The sequence below is a fragment of the Remersonia thermophila genome, chromosome 2 (assembly GCF_042764415.1).
Source record: "Remersonia thermophila strain ATCC 22073 chromosome 2, whole genome shotgun sequence".
NCBI lineage: Eukaryota > Fungi > Ascomycota > Sordariomycetes > Sordariales > Chaetomiaceae > Remersonia > Remersonia thermophila.
In genome coordinates, this window is record NC_092218.1 from 3797661 (window position 1) to 3817092 (window position 19432).

General features: G+C 62.0%; 7 protein-coding genes across 7 annotated transcripts; 2 read left to right on the top strand and 5 right to left on the bottom strand.

Annotated features, from left to right (window-relative positions):
• Window positions 1-10: 10 nt before the first annotated feature.
• VTJ83DRAFT_2501 (uncharacterized protein) lies at window positions 11-1647 on the bottom strand (the record flags this gene model as incomplete). The annotated part of the gene is made up of 3 exons (XM_071008779.1): window positions 11-345; window positions 436-1065; window positions 1605-1647. The coding sequence occupies 3 exons, from the start codon at window positions 1645-1647 to the stop codon at window positions 11-13; spliced, it is 1008 nt and encodes a 335-aa protein (XP_070869041.1).
• A 1409-nt stretch (window positions 1648-3056) lies between these two features.
• Window positions 3057-4490, top strand: VTJ83DRAFT_2502 (uncharacterized protein; the record flags this gene model as incomplete). The annotated part of the gene is made up of 2 exons (XM_071008780.1): window positions 3057-3107; window positions 3171-4490. The coding sequence occupies 2 exons, from the start codon at window positions 3057-3059 to the stop codon at window positions 4488-4490; spliced, it is 1371 nt and encodes a 456-aa protein (XP_070869042.1).
• A 1036-nt stretch (window positions 4491-5526) lies between these two features.
• VTJ83DRAFT_2503 (uncharacterized protein) lies at window positions 5527-7374 on the bottom strand (the record flags this gene model as incomplete). Its single annotated transcript, XM_071008781.1, has 2 exons — window positions 5527-6651; window positions 6811-7374. 2 exons carry the CDS (start codon window positions 7372-7374, stop codon window positions 5527-5529), a joined length of 1689 nt encoding a protein of 562 aa, XP_070869043.1.
• Window positions 7375-8370: 996 nt separating this feature from the next.
• Window positions 8371-8880, top strand: VTJ83DRAFT_2504 (uncharacterized protein; the record flags this gene model as incomplete). Its single annotated transcript, XM_071008782.1, has 3 exons — window positions 8371-8384; window positions 8469-8576; window positions 8700-8880. The coding sequence occupies 3 exons, from the start codon at window positions 8371-8373 to the stop codon at window positions 8878-8880; spliced, it is 303 nt and encodes a 100-aa protein (XP_070869044.1).
• Window positions 8881-9658: 778 nt separating this feature from the next.
• VTJ83DRAFT_2505 (uncharacterized protein) lies at window positions 9659-11416 on the bottom strand (the record flags this gene model as incomplete). Its single annotated transcript, XM_071008783.1, has 1 exon — window positions 9659-11416. The coding sequence occupies one exon, from the start codon at window positions 11414-11416 to the stop codon at window positions 9659-9661; it is 1758 nt and encodes a 585-aa protein (XP_070869045.1).
• A 3269-nt stretch (window positions 11417-14685) lies between these two features.
• On the bottom strand, window positions 14686-15888 carry VTJ83DRAFT_2506 (uncharacterized protein; the record flags this gene model as incomplete). The annotated part of the gene is made up of 3 exons (XM_071008784.1): window positions 14686-15232; window positions 15371-15529; window positions 15854-15888. 3 exons carry the CDS (start codon window positions 15886-15888, stop codon window positions 14686-14688), a joined length of 741 nt encoding a protein of 246 aa, XP_070869046.1.
• Window positions 15889-17308: 1420 nt separating this feature from the next.
• On the bottom strand, window positions 17309-19056 carry VTJ83DRAFT_2507 (uncharacterized protein; the record flags this gene model as incomplete). The annotated part of the gene is made up of 2 exons (XM_071008785.1): window positions 17309-18302; window positions 18371-19056. The coding sequence occupies 2 exons, from the start codon at window positions 19054-19056 to the stop codon at window positions 17309-17311; spliced, it is 1680 nt and encodes a 559-aa protein (XP_070869047.1).
• Between the last annotated feature and the right edge of the window lie 376 nt (window positions 19057-19432).

Genomic DNA, 19432 nt, shown 5'->3' on the forward strand with positions numbered 1-19432 from the left:
CGATGCAGGCTCAGCTGCTCGTCCCCGTTTCCCCCTCCTTCTGCTGCGGCGGTAGCGACAGGCCGGCGTTCTGGGCGATGCGCTTCCACGTCTCGAGCTCGCGGTACAGACGCTCGCACTCCTGCTTGAGCTTGTCGTTGGACTGGCTGAGCTCGCCGATAGCTTGCTCGGTCAGCAGCTTCTCAAGCGTCCACTTTTCAATGTTTTGCTGCTCGTTCTCCTTGAGCTGGGTGATAAAGGCCACGGCCCGCTGCAAGATGGACCCCTTGTTCTTCTCGCAGCCGGGAACGATCTTGGCCAGCTCGTTGATGCCCTCGTTGATGGTCTCGCGGCGGCGGCGCTCGACTGCTTGGCGGTTAGCCATGGCCCTCGGCACGACGCCCCGACGAACAAGGCGCGGCGGCCGCCGGAGCGGGGGAGGGGGATGCAACTTGCCTTCCTTGTGGTTATCCTTGCGCATCCTGTGCCACTCCTCCGAGCCCACGGCGGGCTTGGAGCTCGGCGGGGCGCTGTAGCGCGGAGGCTCCTGCTGCACGCCGTTGGATGGCGGCTGCGGGATGGTCGACGGGGGAGGCGGCAGGCGCGGCAGGCCGTCCGGAGACGGCTGGCTGACGGCATGGGGGGCAAAGGCGGTCTCGTCATGGTGAGCCGGCTGCTCGGCCGTCGCCTGGTTGGCGAAGGCCTCCTCGGTCGACGGGGGGACGTGCAGCTGCGGGTACAGTGTGTTCAGGGCCGCCGCCGCCGTGTTGGACGCGTTGGCGGCATCGGCAGCGTCGTTCTGGTCGGCCGCGGCGGTGGCCTGCGCGAGCGCGCTAAAGTCGTCCACGTTGACATGGTCGTGGGCCGCCTGCGCGATGCTCACCGCGTCGCCCAGGAACGCCTGGGGATCCGACTCGGTCACCGACATGGCAGCAGCCGGGGCGTTGCGCTTGGTGCGCCGCGCGTCTGGCGACGCCGACTCGCTGGCGCGCTTCCGCTTCTGACCGGGGCTCGTATTGGCCTCCGAGAGGTCAGGATGCGGGGCGCTGACGGTCGTGGCCATGGTGAGCGGAGAGCTGGATGGTTCTGCCGAGCGGGGTTAGCGTCGCCGTCCGTCCGTCAGACCATTTCTACGAAAGCCCGCGGAACAAAGGGCTTCAAGGCGGCTCATGGCTCATGCGATGGTTTTGATGCAGCCATGACCGGCTGCATCCCAGCAGCAACGTCAGGGTTCGCGACGGCTCGGCGAAGCGATTCTTGCACGGCGCAAAACGCGTCGCACGTTGCGGCTTACGGCCGATGCCGTGGTCCTGCCATGATGCATCCAAGGCCGATGGGGTCTTGATGCAGATGCATGATGCTGCGTGTTCATCATGGGGGCTGACGAGGCGACAGCGACAGGATGGCGAATTCGCCGAGCAGCCTTGTCATGGTAATTTCTCACCCGACGCGACCGGCAAGAGAGGTCCTGGAAGGCACCCGAGCCGGCGCGGCGCGTCGTTGTGCAGCGACCATGGCTGGTCCGTGAGAAAGGAGTTGGGGGTGGATGCGGCCCATGTCTCGTTGGGTGGAATGGGTTGGGAGGTTTGGGGGGGGGGGAGCAGGTGAAGAGGGGCTTTCCTTACTCTCTGTGGTCGGTGCTGCTGCCGGGTTTAGAGGCGAGGTCATGTGAAGAACGTGCCCGAAAACGTGACGAGCGTCGTGAAAGACGTCGAGGGGTCGGGACCGGCAACGAAAAAACACGGCAAAGCCCCGAATCGAGTCGCCGGTGGTGAGATGCGGCGGTCGTGCAGGCACCGGGGTTGGGGTTTTTTTCGACTCCCCAATTTCCCGGGTCGATTGTTGGGCGGTTTCTCGTCGATTAGTTATTTGATGTTGAAGAGTTGGGAGAGAGGGAAGATCATGTGAGCTGAGGCTGGAGCGAGCAGCGGATGGGGGTTAACTATCAAATGGGGACGCGGGCGGGTCGGGTCAGCCGCGGGAGGGTGGGTCGCGCCGCGAGGGATGTGACGCACGGACCACGTCTCTTTTTTCCCCGGTGCACCTCCTCGGCCTCTTCTGCCTTCTGCCTTCTGCCTCTGTGTCTGGCTGCTAATGCTGCTGCCGTTTCCATCATCGCATCATCGCCATGGCTGCGGCATGGCCAATCACGTCCCCAGACAAGCTGTAGCATACGCACACAGTCACGAGGCAGCCGTGGTAGATGACCTACACAGTAGGTGCTGGACCTCACCTGGCTTGACCTTGGGCCGTCTCGAAGCCTCCTTTCCACACGAAATCAAAATCAAAACAAAGCTTCTCCCCCCCCCCCCCCCCCCTCCGCTCCCCGGCGGGTTCACCCCTTGGCAACCAACCTGCAGAGCTGCTCCGTATGTTTCCCTTCCTTCCTACCGGCGACAAGACGAGGCTTGGACGGCACATGCACACACGTGCTCCCGCCCACGTCGTTCGCCGTACACCACCTTTCGGGGGCCCTGGATGCCTTGATTCGCCCTGCCCCGCTTCGTCGCTGCCCCTCCTGACGCTGAGAACAGCGAGACATGGGAGGGCACATGATTGGGCCGTCGGGGGTTTGTCACGAGGGCACTCGTTTCTCTCAGTTAGATAACTACTGTGTAGTTATCCACCGTGTATCGTTCCTCCGTGACCATGCGGGCCACGGTCAGGCTTCTTCTGTGAGACCTTCATGTCTCGATGTCTCAGGTCGCGTCTTCGCCGGGGTGGGGGGCATCAGACTGACGTAGGTACACAGTAGCTACTGGTTTAGCACACCGTAGAGGTGCCGCTGGAGAAAAGGGTTAGGGTTGCTCATCCTCAACCCCCCCCCTTGGCCCATCAGCTCGGGCAAATCGGAGGCCGATTCCGGGACACTTAAGGCCCCACTTGTCGTCTTGGCTGCTCCATCATCGGCCCCGAACCGTCTCTGCCGACTCCGTCCGCCCCCCCCCCCCCCTCCTCCGCAACACCACGTAATGCTCCGCCCAACCCGCCGAAACGACGTCAACGAAAGCTCTCGATGCGGACGTCGTCTCTGGGGTTCCAACACCGCCCACCACAAACGTTTTTGATTGCCTACCATGGCGGATTTGGAGGCGTCCAAGATCCACCACGAAAACCACTTGCTTCTGGTACGACGCCGCCCTCTTGGACCGGGCACACTGTCGGCGACCCGGTTGCTAACCGATCCACAGGACCAGTCATGCCTCCGCCTCCCGTACGAGCTGCTCCGCAAGAACTTCCGACCCGTCCACCAGTCCTTTGAGATCACCGCAAAACACGTCAAGGAGGAGCTCCTCAAGTCGGCCAACGGCTCGCTCAACGGGGCGGCCTCTCCTCAAGATGTCGTCAAAGAGCTCGACCAGATGCTGGTCAAGATGCGCGGCCTGAAGCGCAAGCTGGCCGTCGCCGTCGACGAGGAGGACCGCCTGTATCGCCAGCTCGACGCCCGAGTGGCCCACCTTCGCGAGCTCTCGGCCATGAACACGATAGATGACGTCAAGTACGAGGCCTGGTCCCGCCAGAGGCTCGACCGCCTGCTCATCGACTACATGCTTCGCCACGGCTACGACGCCTCCGCCACCGCCCTGGCCGACGAGCGCGGGATGCGTGACCTGGTGGACGTCGACACCTTTGTCGTCATGAGCCGCATCCGCAAATCCCTCGAGGCCGGCAGCGTCCAGGAGGCGTTGCACTGGTGCAACGAGAACAAAAAGGAGCTGCGCAAGATGGAGTCCAACCTCGAGTTCATGCTGCGTTGCCAGCAGTACATCGAGATGATGCGCACGGCGTCGCCCGCCAAGATGCTCGACGCCATCAACCACGCCAAAAAGTACATCATTCCCTTCCAAGACACCTACCCGGTCGAGGTCAGCACCATGGCCGGCCTGCTCGCCTACGGTCCGGATACCAACATCGAGCCCTACAAGTCGCTGTACAGCGAGTCGCGCTGGCACAAGCTGGCGGACACGTTTGTCGACGCCCACCTCAAGCTGCTGAACCTCCCCATGACCCCGCTCCTGCACATCGCCCTGTCGACGGGCCTCTCGGCTCTCAAGACCCCGGCCTGCCACGGCCCCAACAACAACACCCACGGCGCCCGTTCGAAGCAACAACAACAACAACAACCGCCATCCGCCAACACGACCCCCACGCAAACCACCCAACCCCAACCGCAAAGCCAACAACAACAACAAGCGCCTCCGCCCCCGCCCCCAACCTACGAATCCCAACCGCATCAACACCACCACGGAACGGCCTCCCTCACCACCCGCGTCTGCCCCATCTGCTCGACCGAGCTCAACGCTCTCGCCCGCCGCGTGCGCTACGCCCACCACAGCAAGTCCCGCTTGCTCGAGCACGACCTCGTCCTGCTGCCCAACGGCCGCGTCTACGGTCGGGCGCGGCTCGAAGAGTACGCCGCCAAGTCCGGGCTGCAGCCGGGGAAGGTCAAAGACCTGGTCACCGGGGAGGTGTTTGAGTGGGAGGGGGTGAGGAAGGTGTTTGTGACTTGACCCTTTTTTTTCTTCTTTTTTCGGTATCAGAGGGGGGGGAATGCGGGGGATCCGAGGTTTGTCAGGGAGTCTTTACTAGTCTGGGTTTGATTCCGAGTGGGAGTTTCATGATCAAAGGCTGTGTCAGCATCGGTCGGCGTTTGGTAGTGCTAGGGCCGGGACGGGAGCGGGTTTGCCACGGGTTTTGGATACATGCTTCACCTAGGTTGTCATTGCTTTTGGAAGAAAGGTTTCGATTGTAGCCAACATACGCCGCTCGCCCGCTTTTTGTTGTTGTTGTTTGTTGTTTGTTTCTTGTTGATTTGAACCTGGCACGGGTCCTCTTCGTAGTTATCTCCCTGGGCCGGCAAGAATGCCGTCCGCCGAGGAAGCAAGCGTAGATAGTTAATAATGACAGCCGGGCCCTCATCTGTCTGTCTCGTCCGAGACAGCAGAGCCGAGCCCAGACGACACCTCCCGCCTCTCCCCGCCCCCCAGCCCCGTGAAGCATCTTGTACCAGGGATGCGAGCTTGCAACCTCGGGAGTGCACACACACACACACGATACCAGATAGCCAGATTGGTAAGCAGATACGCAGACCAGCTGCGTAGTACTCGATAGATCCCCAGGCAATATGGCAGGTTATTGAAAAAAAAGAGAACAACAATGACGCACAAACCGCCAGCAGCACCGCCAGACAGCTAGCCAATCAGCCAGAAAACACAGACGCAGTCGCGTTCTTTTTTCCTTTTCTTTTGGAGAGGGTGAGGATCCTGCCCGCAAGGCAACCTGGAACCAAAAATATCATGCCGCGCCCGGTTGCCGATTCATGTACCATTTCCCCTACCTAAAAAACAAGCACAGACACAGACCGAGAGAAAGACCGAGAGACACACAGAGAGAGAAAGAGAGAGAGACGCACAAACACGCACCAAAGAAGAGCACCGCCCGGGAAAAAAAAATACAACAGTGAGAATCTGATCCTATACCCCACTCTCATTTCTCCCCCAGCCCCCCGGTCCCTCCGAGAAATCCCTGGTCCATCTATCTATCTACCTATCGACTCGCGTACCGAAACGCCCCAAACACGCCCACGCCGCCTCCCGGGGTCATGGGCTCGTGCCCGCCGCCTCCAGCGCTCGCGGTGCCGTTGGTGTTATGGCTCGGGGTGGTGGTGGTGGTGGCGGCGGCGGCGGCCAGGCCGACGCTGCCCGTGTTGGGAGTGCTCGGGGCGCCGTTGGCGTGGCCGTTTTGCTGCTGCTGCTGCTGCTGGTTACCTGACGAGGCGTTGTCGGCTTGGTTGTTGCCGCCGGCGGTGGTGGTGGTGGCGGCGGCGGCGGCGGCGGTAGCGTTGGCGAGGGCGGTGCTGTTGATGGAGAAGTCGGGGATGCCGAGGCCCCAAACCTTGCCGAGGTGGTCGTCCGAGATGTCGCCGTCAAAGATGCGCTTGCGCAGCTCGAAAAAGACGCGGCCCGTCAGCAGGCTGTCGGAGCCGGCCTGATGGGCGCTGCCGACGCGCTTGAGCTTGAGCGTCTCGGCGATGTTTTCGAGGCCAGACTTTTGCTCAAACTTTTGCATGATCTCGACGGCGTTGGGGTCGCTGGGGGTGAGCATGCCGCTGTTGTGCAGCTTGATGGCGTACTTCATGAGGTGCTTGACGTCGTACGTGGACGGGAAGTAGAGCTTCATGACCTGGTCGAACTCGATCTCGTCGCAGGGCAGCGGAAGGCACACGAGCAGCTTGGTGAGGTAGCCAAAGTCGTAGCCGCCGTGGAAGCTGATCCAGCGCACCTTGTCGAAGCAGACGAGGCCCGACGGGATGAGCAGCGACGCGAACTCGTGGGGGTCGATGCCGTCGCGCTCCAGGAGGGCAAAGTCGATGCCGGCCTGCTGCAGCGACTCGATCGACGTCTGGTTGTACATGTCGTCTTTGAGCGAGAACTTGAAGTTGAACTGCCAGGCGTAGGGCATGGGGGCTTGGTGGGCGGTCCGCCGCGGGTCCGACGCGTCCGTCGACGCGGGGCGCGCGGGGGGCTGCTCGCCGTCCTCGTTGAACAGCGCGATGCCGATTTGTATCACCTTCAACAGATCCACGTTGGTCCGGAGACATTGGTAGTGGTAGTCGCTCTTCCCCCGGAACCCACCCATCGGTCTCGCCACGACGCCGGGGAACTCGGTGTCCTGAAAGGGGGGGGCGGCGAGGCATTCGGTCAGCTCGTTCCAACCACATCATTAACAACAACAACGACGATTGCTTTGCTACGCTCCCTCGAGAAGGCGCCCGCCAAGGGACGGGAGAAGGAGGGGAGGAGGAGAAGGAGGAGGAGGAGGAGGTCCCACCATCGCTATGTAGGGATACCGATCGATCAGATCCCGTAGGTTCGCCATCTCCTCGTGCAGGTTGTGCTTCCACACCTCCCGTATCCGGCCTTTTTGCGCGGCGCGCGTGGCGTGCTCGGCGAAGCCGTGGGCCTGGTGTTGGGCGGCGTGCTGGGGGTGCTGGACGGGCGGGGCATGCTGGGCCGCGTGCTGGGCTTGTTGCTGCTGGAGAAGCTGGGCCTGCTGCTGCTGCGCTTGCTGCTGCTGTTGCTGCTGCAGCCCGGCGCCGGCGTGGGCGAACCCCATGCGGGCGGCATGGCCGGCGAGGCTCGAGTCGGCGCCGACGCCGAAACCGGCGGCGGCAGAGCCGAGCCCGCCGGCCAAGCCTAATAGGTTGGAGTTGGCGGCGGCGGCGGCGGCCGAGAAGGGGTTCGCCTGGCCGATCTGGGCGTTGAGGTAGGCCGAGGTGGCGCCCAGCGGGGGCGGGTGGCTAGTGGCGTGCTGGGCATGGGACGGGGGATATTGTTGGTGGTATGGGGAGATGGCGTTGGGTCCGCTTGGAAAGCGGTTGAGCGTGGGAGCCATCGCGTGGTGGCGGAGCGCCCGTGGAGGTGGTCTGCCGCTTTCTCGAGCCTATCGCCTGGGCCGTATCCTGAGAGCAATATCCGAGGTTTGTGTTGGAGGGACCATTCCCGACCCTGTCCGAGGGAACGGGAGGGGGACGGGGCCCTGGCAAGGGTGACGATGACGACGCTGGCCCACACCCGGGAGCGTGGTCAGAGAGAGAGAGAGAGGGAGGGAGAGAGGGAGGGAGGGACGGCTGCGACGGCGACGGTGACGACGGTTTGGGAGAGGGGGGGAGAGAGAGGGAAGATGGCAGGACGGGACAGGGGCTTTGGACGATGACGAATGGAGGATGGCGGATGTCGATGTCGAAGCGGGGAGAGGGGCAGGACTCGATCGAATGCAGTCTGGCAATGTTATGGCAGCTGAATTGTGTGGTTTCGCTGGGATGGAGGGCGGGCTCGGATGGCTGGCAAGCCGGAAGCGAGAGCGCTGTCTACACCGTACGGTCGGGCTAGGCAAGGGAGGTGGGTAATAGCGTAAGAGCGCAAGATGGGGCGTGGGAGAGAGAGGCAGGGCAAAAGACCGAAGGGACGAGAGCGACGCCGGGTTCGTTCATGCCCATCCAGATGCCACCAAGGTTGTAACGAAGCAAGCAAAAGAAGAAGCACCATGGCAATCCGACCCGCAAAGGTTCGACGTTGGGGCAAGGAGCGCACACAAGACCCAGACGCACGGACCGTCCACGGGTATGGCTTGACTGCGGGGCGCTTCAGGTGGAGAGTGCCTGGGCCGGGGCGTGATTGGCCGCCATGGGGGGGGGGGGCCGGGAGAGTTGAGATGGGCTTATGTAACCCGTGGCTAACCAGCTGCCGACCCACTGCTTGAACCTGAGGTGCTTTCCGAACCACCATGCTTCAGTGACGGCATCTTTTTTCTCTGTCGAGGCCGACGAGGTCAAGTCCGCCGCCCCCCCGCCGCCACCTACTGACCCTTCACCCGACGCAAACGCCCACCATGCAGCCTTCAAGGTACGACCCCGCCGCCAATTGATCCAAAGACCTCCTGCTCCTGCCCCGCCCCCTTCTGACCCGTGTGACCCTACCCACCTCCAGAATCCTCCGCGCCCTGGGCAACAACCCCAAGCCCGACATCACGGGCTTCGACATGCGCAAGTTCCTCGCCGCCACCGGCACCCCTCGCTACGATCCTTGGGAGAGGAAGTACGTTGTCCCCTCCCCCGCCCCTGCCAAGCAGACGTGAAGAGGGAAGGGAGGAAAGAAATAAAAAAAGAAGAGCAGCCGGGCATAACTAACCGCGGGGGTGTCTTCCTCTTCGCTCAACAGCGAGGCTTGGCGCTACACGGGCCGCTTCAGCCGCTTCAACCGCTTCCGCAACTCCCTGCCCGGGTTCGGCATCGCCACCGTCGCCTTCGCCGGCTACTGCCTGTACGAGCACTTCTTCCTCAAGGACGACCACCACCACGGCCACGGCCACGAGAAGCACCACGACGAGGGGAATCACTAGCAAGCTCCGATGGATGGATGGACGGACGGATGTGACCGAGCCGGCGGTAACCGAGGAGAAGTAGGAGGAGGGGGGAAAGGACGATGATGGTGCGGTGCGGTTCGGTGCGGTGCGGCGCGGTAGGCCAAGGGGAGAATCGCGGGTGAGGGTGGCACGAGCAAGAGGAGGAGCCGTTGGCATGCCGGGACCGACCGAACCTGGGACGCTGGGAGGAGACGAAGGAAGGGCCGGGCAGACAAGCCCGGAGCCAGACGGCGGGGTGGGTCCACGGATGCATTGCGCGCTGTTGATATATTTCGGCAAGACACTGTTCCATGCATAGCGCAGGCGACGGGCGCTTGCGGTCAAAGTGCAGGTCGGGGACGGGGCGGGAATCGCAGGGTGCGATGTGTACACTTCTTGAAAAGACAGCGGCCTCGGCGAATCGCCGGACAATGGGATTTGTCTACAAAAGAGCACGTGTTCCACCTCGCGAACCGGTCGATTTCTGCAAAGGAGGCGAGGTGTTCGGCGAGCATCACGAAAAAAAGCCAAACGCAAACCGGCAGAGTGACTTGATGTGTAGTGATATGGCCGTACATGACAAAAACCTTCTTGACCTTGGATGCTCTTCGGCAAACGTTTCCCCCGAGACAGTTCTAAATCAACCGAATCCACGACCACCCGCGCGCTCCCACCCACGCTGACAAGCAACCCAACGCCGAGCCCAAGCAACCCATGCTCCCCGAGGGGGCGGATACGAGCGTGTTCCCCTCCCGTCTTCCGGATCGCCGCTCGCTTACATACCGATCCCGCGAACCGCGTCCAGCGCACCCTCCACGGCCACCTCGAGCTCGCCCACCCTGCGCTTGAGCTCCCGGTTCTCGTCCCGCAGCAAGCTGACCGTGTCCCACGCGACGCTCGCGTCCTGGCCCTTGCAGTTGGTGCACGACGTCGCCTCGGCCGCCTCGCCGCCCGAGAACCCCTTGAAGATCTTTTGGAACGCGCTCATGGGCTGCTTCGGGGTGGCGGTGACGGAGCCGGGGGCGTTCCCGTCGCGGGAGGCGGCGTGCTTGGAGGTCGTGAGCGGCGTACCGGGCTCGTCCGCCGGCGCCAGCGACGTCACGTCGGTGGCGGCGTACCCGTGGGTCGTAAACGCGGGGCTCCGGCAGCGGGAGAAGACGCTTTCGCTCTCGGCGCTTCCGTCTTCGTCCGTGTCGTCGTCGTCGTCGTAGTCGTAGTCGTCCTCCATGGCGTGCGAGCTGGAGCCGTTGCTCTTCCAGCTCATCCTGTCGTCTCGCTTGGATCCCTCCTTGTTCCCTCTTCTTCTCCTCCTCCTCCTCCGGCGATCCTCGTCAACCCCCAGATCTTCCGAGACCATCGACTCCCGCTCCGACAGGGCCCCCGTTATCCCATCGCCGCCTCCGGCGCAGGAATCGGCCGAGCGGGAGAGCAGCAGCGCGCTCTTCTCCACCGCTCTCCTCCGCCGCCTCTCCGCCTCCAGCTCCTCCGCGAGCGCCTTCATCTCGCGCTCTTTCTCCTGCGACAGCCGCGCCATGTCTTGGAGCTGAAGCTTGAGGTGCTGGACGCGCGTGACGGCCGCTTCGAGCTCGTCGCGCTGGGCGTCGCGTTCGGCGCGCGCCTCGCGAAGCGCGGCCGCTTGGGCGCGGCATGCGGACTGGAACCGGCCCAGCAGGCCCATGGCGTTCATGTGCAGGTTCTTGTAGGCGGCGGGCGAGAAGGCCTCGCCGGGCGGCGGCGAGGTGGGCGAGGCGGGCGAGGCGGCTGCGGCATGCGGGAAGAGAGCGGCCTCGAGGTTGAGGTGGCAAAGGCCGTCGTAGGCGTTGTCGCTGGCGTCCTGGGCATGGCTGCTGCTGCTGCTGTTATTGTTGTTGTTGGCGGTTTGGGGCTGGGTGAAGCGCGAAGACAGGGCCGAAATGAAACGAGAAGCTGCCGTCATGCCGGTCCCGTTGCTGCCCTTGGGAGTCATGGGGTCCGCCGCGGCAGGGGGGCTGGCGGGCGTCTGACGTGGTGGCGGGTGCATGTTGGTCGAAGTCGTTTTCGGTGACGCGCTCAGCCAGCTGGCCAGTCCTGCAGCGCCCAAGCTAGCTCGATGGCCGGCGGTTGTCGCGGCTCCGCTTCTCCTGCCGTCGCCGGTATACGGCATCTGCTCCGAACCCGATCTCTCGTGGGTCTTCCTCGTGGGCGATGGCGTTCGGCTCCGGAAGGCGAGCGGCAGAAGGTTCGGGAAGGAGTTTTGGCGATGGTGGTTGGCTAGGCCGAACAGGGAAGACGAGGGCGACGAAGAGCGGTAGGGCGAGGCGGGATGGTCATCGGTGTAACCGCTGTGGTACTCGGTCGAGGACGCAAGGGATGGATCGGCCAGGCTCGTGGCGTTCCGGGCGCGCGATGGGGACGCAGCAGGTGTCGACGCGCGGGTCTCTGGGCGACGCTGGAATGACGCACGTCCATTGTCCGAGCCAGGGCCGTCGGATTGCAATGCATCGGTGCGCGAAGCCAAGGGGGGAGGCGGCAAGGCAGGCTTGTCGCTTAGCATGATTAGTTAATGTTTCGGAAGCTCCGTTGCTCTCCCTGGCTCTCCCTGGCTCGTCACCGTAACGAATCTCGACTCGTTTCCGTTGATTTGTTCTCGGTTTGTTTGGCTGGCCGGCGTTTTGGCGAGCGAGCTGGTTTTGCGGGAAACGTGCGAGCGAGGGAGCAGAGTGTTTATGTGTTGGCAGCAGCAGCAGCTGAGCAAAGGAGAGCTAGACTACCCCTTGCCTAGTGTACTATACCACGGACTGCCCGCACGTGGGTGGATGATTCGGGGGTTCTGTTTGGTTGCTGCCGACGACTGATCCTGGAATCTGCAACGTGCAGCTGTGGAAACCGCAACGGGTGAAGAAAATCAGCACCTCTGGAATGAAAAAAACGATGCCAGCGGTCAAGACAGGAGTGAGTTGATCATGAAAAAAAAAAAAAAAAAGTTAAGCACGCCAGAGGCGGGAAGAAAGATTAAGTACAGTGGCTAGAAATGCCGAACCATGAAGGATGGGTGGAGGAAGATGGCGAGGCGGTGGCTGGGAGGTGGAATGGTGGACGATTGCCTTGTCCAGCAGGCTCCGTAAACGCCGGCTTGGGGGATCCCGGCGAGGTTCCGCATGCCCCTGGCGCCAGGGTTAGGGTATCACACCTCACCCAACGGCCGTCTTGACAGCCACCAGAGGAGCCAGCAGGCGAGCCAGGCTGGCCAGCAGGTCCGATGCGTACACCGTGCGGCCAGGTATGCAGGAAGGGGTTGTTTGTGAAAATAACTCGGGAGGGAAGAAGCGGGCGTCGGGCATTCAGTATGCTCCTTGCATCGCCATCCGACTGCCGGGGTTCGGAAAGATGCTCGAGGTCCTAGACGAGGACAATAAGCTTTCCGCGGCTTTTTTGTTGTTATAAAGAAAAGCCTGTCTAGGCTCTTAGCTGTGCGTTGCTATGAAAGCCAGGTCTTCTCGCTACGTCACGGCCATGTCTGTACCAAGTAGCAAGCCTGGTTGCAACCTGCAACATGCAGAACTGCCTACCGAGGCACGGTGGGTAGGCAATGTACGTTACCCAAATCGGCTGTTTGAAACCGCCTCCGGCTACGCTACCCGAACAAACGTCTCGTGGCGCGAAGAGATCTGCAGCAAGGGCACGGGCGTTTCTCCAATCTGCTGATCCCCGAATCTCCTCCATCGTGTCCTTTCTCCTTGTGCCGGATGGACGCATGTCCACATGCCTGCATACGCCACGCCAGCACAAAACTCCCATGGTGACATTCAGGGCTACCTTCTCCCATGCGAGCGGAGGGCCGCACATCCACTTCTCGTGCATAAGCGCAAGGAAACGAAGCACGTAGCACCAGCACAGCGGATATGTGGGGCGATGGGGCCTATCTACCAATAAGTGACGGAAAAAGCATCTGCGAGGTGCTTGTAGAGTACCTCAATGCCCTCACCAAATGACACCGGCCGCTAAGCAGTTTCCGAGGGGGGGGGGGGGGGGGGGGGGGGACAGCGTAGCATCCCGTCGTAGGGCTGTCTAGCTGGCGGGACTCGGTGTCATGGTTTGTCCTTGTATCCCCGTGGGAGGGAGACAAACACCCCAAAGCCCCACACGATGCCCTCTCTTCCCCGACGTTCTTGACGACAGCTCCCCTGCGACGCGCTTGACCTCCAAAGCCCCCTCCTCGCGGAGCTTTCCCACCTCTTCTCTCGTAACCTCAACGAAAGGCTTCCGCCTTGACGCCATGCAGCTCTCCGACATCCCAGCTACCACCGCGAGCCTTTACCCTCGCTGTCTCCTTCGCCGCCGCTACCGCCGCCCGGACAACCTTGTGGAAGCACCCGCCCAGGTTACGCCCCGCGTTCTTCACCCTGAAGCGCTCCCCTTCATGCTCCCGCGTTAGGTCTTTGAAGGGCAGCACAGCCACCAGAAAAAAAACCTTCCCGGTCTCGAGTGACGGCAGGACGCCGGCGCCAGAGAGACAGTCAAACTCCTCCCTGCGGTGTGTGAGGCCACCACCGAGACGCAGCCGCAGCCGCCGCCGCAGCCGACGACGACGACGACGATGATGACGACAACAACAATGACGACAACATCGACGAATGAGCCCGGAGGTGAAAGCTCTGCTCGCCGGAGATGCAGGCCAGGGGCAGGAAGCTAGCTGGAGCGGCTTGGGCAGCGTTGTCTCTTGTTGCAGCAGCAACAGCAGCAGCAGCAGCAGCAGCAGCAGCAGTAGTAGTCTTGACGATTGTGGGATAAAAGGACGTCGTCGCGAGGCGTGGAACGGAGATGGGGACCATCGGGCTGGGACCGCACAGCAGGGGACGGGAGGGGTGAGGAGAGGTGGGGTGCGGAGCCCGGGCTCGGCGGATGGGTTCCTTATGGCGTCTTCAAGGCATCGTTAACTACTATAGGTAGTGGGTGGTGGAACAACCTTGTTTCGGGGGGTCGGGGGGGCGGAGAAGGCTGGTGGGTTCCTCTTGGTGGAGGTGGGATGGATGGATGGATGGATGGATAGAGAAACAGCCCGGGCCTGTGGCTGAGCTGCACGCAGGGAGAAGAAGAGGAGCGCGCCCTACAGAGGAGGGTCACGGGCTACACGTTTCCTAAAGTCCATCATGATATCCAACGCACGAAAAGAACCTGGAGGCACCGGTTAGGTTAGCCAGCCGATCCATTGAAAACCCCCCTGGGTTCCCCTACTCATCTGAAAACATCACCACGAGCAGCTGGAGCATATTACCCTCGGGGGCTTCTCCTTGGTCCTTTTCTCGCGGGCGGCCTCCACAATCTCCCCGACGCCGAGCAACATCCCGGCGTTGGAGCAAGCCGGGGCTTGATACGATCCGCATCCAACCAAGCTTTGTGCTTGGGTCGCCATCCGCAGCTCCCAACTCGCAACTCGGCGCGGGCCACCAAAATGAAACAAGACAGCAGGAAATCGCAGATCTATATTCGACGTATCGACGACGCCCGCCGGAGGGCTCCCATCAGCATCGGCAAACCGCTTCGATGCGCGGCCTTTTTTTTTTCAAGACCCAACGCGCACTACTCACTAGTTGCAAAACGTTTGGTGCGCCAGACCCCCGATTCCTCCCAACCACCATTTCTTTCGTGATCCGACCATCCGGACCGCAGTCCGTCCAACCCCGTTTCCCCAACCACCCCTCTTCCTTTCCCCTCCCCCCTCTTTGACCCCACCACGCCTCCTCTCGCACCTCACCTCACCCCACCCCCACCCAACCAAGCCAGCCAGCCAGCCAGCCAGCCAGCCAGCCCCTCGGTAGACGCTTAGTAGAACGACTCGACTATGGTATCCTTCATCTTGGTATTCACATCCCCCGGCGCGGCGCCCTCGCCGAGGCGGAACACGCTCTCGATGACGCTGAGCTCGGGGGCCGTGGTGTCGAGGCCCGTGACGGCCATCCAGTCGTTGACCACCATGCCGCCGCCGATGACGTTGCTGCCGCGGTTGACGCTCCCCGCGACGAGCGGCACCTGGAGCAGGCTGCTCAGCTCGTCCTGGTCCTGGATGCTCGTCTTGGGGTGCACGAGGCCGCCGCGGTTGCTCAGCGCCATGTAGCTGCCGACGAGCACGTGGTCGGCGACCGTCTGGCGGAACACCTCGACGCCGAGCACGTCGGCGATGATCTCCTCCGTCTCGCGCTCCAGGTCCGGGTGGATCAGCGCCGTGTGGTCGTTGGTCACGATGACGTTGCCGAGGGCCGACAGCCGCTCTTCGACTCGCTGGATCTTGACCTCGTCGGGTAGGCTGTTGCGGAGGTGCTGGAGCTCTTGGTCGGTGGTCGATGTTGGCACGAGGAGGCCATGGCGGTTGCTGTTGGGAGGGAGGGGGCGACGCGCGCGCCCGAGGTGTCAGTCATTTTTTTTTCTTCTTCTGCTGTCCTTCTTCGCTCCCCAACGCCGCAGCTTGCAGATCGCGGGGGGAAAAAGGAGGGAAAGATAGAGATCGTACCCAGCTGTTAACCGCCCGATGATGCGCGTGCCGGCGATGGTCGTTCTGCAAATGGGGATCACATCCTGGAGCTCGGCCTCGAACACGCTGTAGAAGTTCTCGCTCGCGCCGATCGCCACCAGGGCGTACGAGTTTGTTAATGTCGCAAAGACGCCGACTCTGTGTCGCAGGTGCGGAAAAAAAAAAAAGCCCCATGGTCAGCCTACGGTCCACGGCCAGCGCTCCCGCTTTGTCCCCTTCCTCCTCTTCCTCTCCCAACAAAGTCCTGCGCCGTTGCGCCGGGGTCGCAGATATGACACCAATCGTTTCCTTACGGCGCCATGGCATGCCCGGCAAGAACCACCTGGGTTCCCCGAGCGCCCGCCCGCGCGCAGCTTGTCCGCTTCGCACTGGATCGCGGGAGACCTGGGGGGGGAAGAGGAGGGGTGGTTTTTTTGCACGACGGGCATCGCATGGTGGGGCGGGGCCAAACGAAAAGCTTACTCGTTGGAGTTTTCAAACTGAGCGCGGACCGCCATGATGGGCTTGACTGTTTTCTGTTGCTTCCGAGACCGGTCTGGAGAGAAAGAAAAAAAAAGGAGTCAACACAAAAAATTAAGATCTGGTTGTCAACAAGGGGGTGACCTCTCTGGTCTTGTCGCCGTAGGGGGGGGGGTTTGATGTCTGGGTTTGATCGAGTTGGAACGACGAGTTCCGTCGTGGTGGTTTTATGCCGGATCTTGCAAATGATCCACGAGCGTGAGAGTGGACCCCGCGTTACGGTATGTTACGCTCTGTACGGTGTACTATATGTGGTAATACCGTCCAGTTGGCTTACCCAACCGTTGCCCGTTACGTTCTGGGAGCCGCCACACGCTCTCTCAGCTCCGCCCACCTACCCCACACCATGCGTGTGTGCAAGGTTCCCGCAAGCCTGTGACTCAGCTGGGCCCTTTCAGGCTCTTCAGGATGAACGGCCGCCAGGTCATTATGAATCATCGGCCAAGGCCCCAAGTCGCCTAACGGGCGCCGCCACGCTGGAACCGCTACCGCCGGGCAGGCTTTTTGCCATCGAGGCTTTGGCTGAGGACGTTCAGCGTTGTGGGCTTGCATAGCTCTCTATTTATCTTGTTCTCAAAAAGATCTTTGGCCTGCCTCGGGCAATAATAACACAACCACTGGTACCTCGAGGCACCTAGAGGCAGACATTAAATGACTTGCATGGAAACCTGAGGTGCCCACCTACCTAGTCCACCCTGGAAGTTTGGCATGCGACAGGCCCTGAATCCAGGGAATACAGTTATAGGCTCCAGGTTGTCCACCGAAGGACCGCTGAAGAGACTTTACCGGGCCACAGCAGGCTTTATTGACAGCTCTTGGGTGCCCTTCATGGAACGCCAGACAACACACCTAGGTGACCTACCGTAGCTAGGTAGGTATTTACAACAAACTCGTAACACATCCGTTCAGGTTGGCATTCCTGCAGAAATGCCTGGTATTTTCCATTCCGCCTCTTCTATCCCGAGCCCACCGCAACCATATATGCCATGGAAAAACCGTAGCCGGGAGAGTGACATGAAACAAAACAACCACCTCACCGCTTGATGTCCACCTCCCGTCGTGATGCCAGCTTCCATCGTCTACCTCCTCCATTCCCAAGACCCCTACCCTATCCGTGTGCGCCGAGCCCATGAGCGCACACCTACCTACCTAGCTACCTACCTACCTACCCTACCTACCCTACCTACCTAGGTACTTAGTTTTCATCCTCTCCTCATAATGTTTCGTTCCCTTTACCGGCCGAAGAAAAAAAAAGATTGCCCAGCCCACCTCGAAAGCCCATCCGAAACGCCACTTCCTTCGGTGCAGCAGCCTCATTCCCAAGGTTGCATATGCCGTATTTCATGAAATCCATCCTACAGAATCGGTTCCCTCCTCCTCCTCCTCCCTAAAGATACCCTACGCCAACTCCACGGAAGGACAATACCTCGGCCCAGCAAACCCCTTGGCGATGACGGCCTGAATGTCGATATTATTCTGCGGGTCCTGGTGCGGGCTCCACATTTTGAGCAGCAAGTACCTCCCCGTGACGGGTGGATCGAAGCGTATGGTGCACTTGTTCTTGTTCTTTTCGATGAAAAAGTGCGCCAGGGGCGCCATGAGCTCGCCCCCCACGGCGCGCACCGCTTCCTGGGTCGCAATCTGCGACGCGTCGCGCGCCTCTTCGAGCGTCATGTCGCTCGTTACGGGGGGGACGTTGAGGCGGTGGGGGTTGCTGGTGCTGGTGCTGGTGCCGGTGCCGGTGCCGGTGCTGGTGGGGCCCGCGTTGCCGACGCGGAAGCTGTACGGGCGGATAGGCCGGCGAGACGAGACGGTAACGCTGGGGATCCCGACGTCGGCAGGGTCGGGCCAGTGCCTGTACACCCTGCCCGCGAAGGAGATTTGGATGCTCTCGTCGCTGTCGCTCTCGAAGGGCAGGGTACCTATCCTAGGAGGCGGCCGGCGCGGTCGTTCTTCGGGGTGCGCCGCATGGTCCGGGTCGTCGCTCTCGTCTTCGCTGCAGACCGTCGTGATGTTGTACGGTAGAGGGTGAGCCGTGAACTCGGGCGGGATGTGGGCCGTGCGGTTGTCATGGTCGGCATCTTCATCGTCGTCGTCATCGTCGTCATCGTCGTCGTTGTCGTCGTCGTTGTTGTTGTCGTTGTCGTTGTCGTCGTCGTCGTCGTCGTCGTCATCGTCATCTTCGTAGTCGTCATGGGGGGCCCAGCTAAACGAGGCGCGCAAGGGCCGTGAGGGCTCCAGCCGGGCGACGCGCGTGCCGTCGTCCTCGTGGCGGAAGATGACGGTCCCGCGCCGCGGTGGGCGGCAAGGAAGGTACTGGATCTGGTACTGGGCGGTTCGGGTGAGGAGCTCGTCCGAGTCCATGGCCACAAACACCATTCCCTCGCGGATGCTGTTTCGCGGTCAGCACATTTCGCTGCTCGTTCCTTCCGAGACGACGGGACACGGTTCGAAACGTACGGGCATGAAAACCTGGATCCCGGCGCCTTGATGATGAGCTCCTGGAGGCTGAAGAGGGTGCCGCCCTGGTGCTTCAGGACGATGTTGCACCGGTTGCTCTTGGTGCAGTAGACGGAATTGTCGTTCTTGAGGATGTTCTCGGGCGGGTACGTGTGCTCGTCGTACAGGCCGCCGTCGCAGCTCATGATCTCCATGGTCAGCTGGCCCGGCTCGACCTGGCCGTACCTTCCATAGCGGAAGCCCTTGAACCCCGGAGCGACGCGATCCTGGATCACCTTGCGGCGCTTGTAAGGGCGCCCCTCGTCGCCCACGTCGTGGTCGCGCAGGGGCTGCGACAGGCCGGACGAAGGCCGCGGCATGGCGAGATCGGGGGGGACCAGGCCGGCGATGGAACGCGGTGGGTACGTGTTGGTGAGGTTTTGGACGATGTGGCCTGTGATGCCGGTGGCTGCAGGCCGCACGCGGGATCGGAGATGGCGGTCGGCGTCTGCGGCACGGGAGCGACCGGAACGGGAAATGGACGAGGGGGAAGAGGCGAATGGCGCGCGAGCCCTTGCGCCGAGAGATCGCAGGGGCGGGAGAGAGGGAGGGTCCGATGCGACGAGGTAGCCGGGAGGGAAGCCGTCGGTGGGTTGCGGGTTGCGGTTCAATCTGGGTCGCAGATTTCGGTCAGAGCCCGAGGCCATCGTCGGCGAGGCGGAGCCGGTGGTGGCAGTTGCGGCAGCGGCGGCGGCAGCGGCGGCAGCAGCCGAAAAACTTCCGCGAGGCCCTCTAAGTGGTTCGACTGGCGATGTACCTTTGGGTGCTCGATTACAGCATACGACGTCGCAGAGGGGCGGGCGGCGGGTGGAGCATTGGAAGCGGGGAGAGATGGCCTTGTTGAGTCGCGAATGCTTGGATCGGCAAGGCAAGGAAGGGTAGGTAAGCTAGGTAGTTCAGAGAGGCTCCTTGTCCTGGCGGACGGGTGCGGGTTTCCGGACCGAGGCCGAGGCCAGAAAAAATGATGGAATGGTGGTGGGTTGTGCCCCGGGAGGGGTTGAGCGCAGCGGGGTCTCGTCGAGG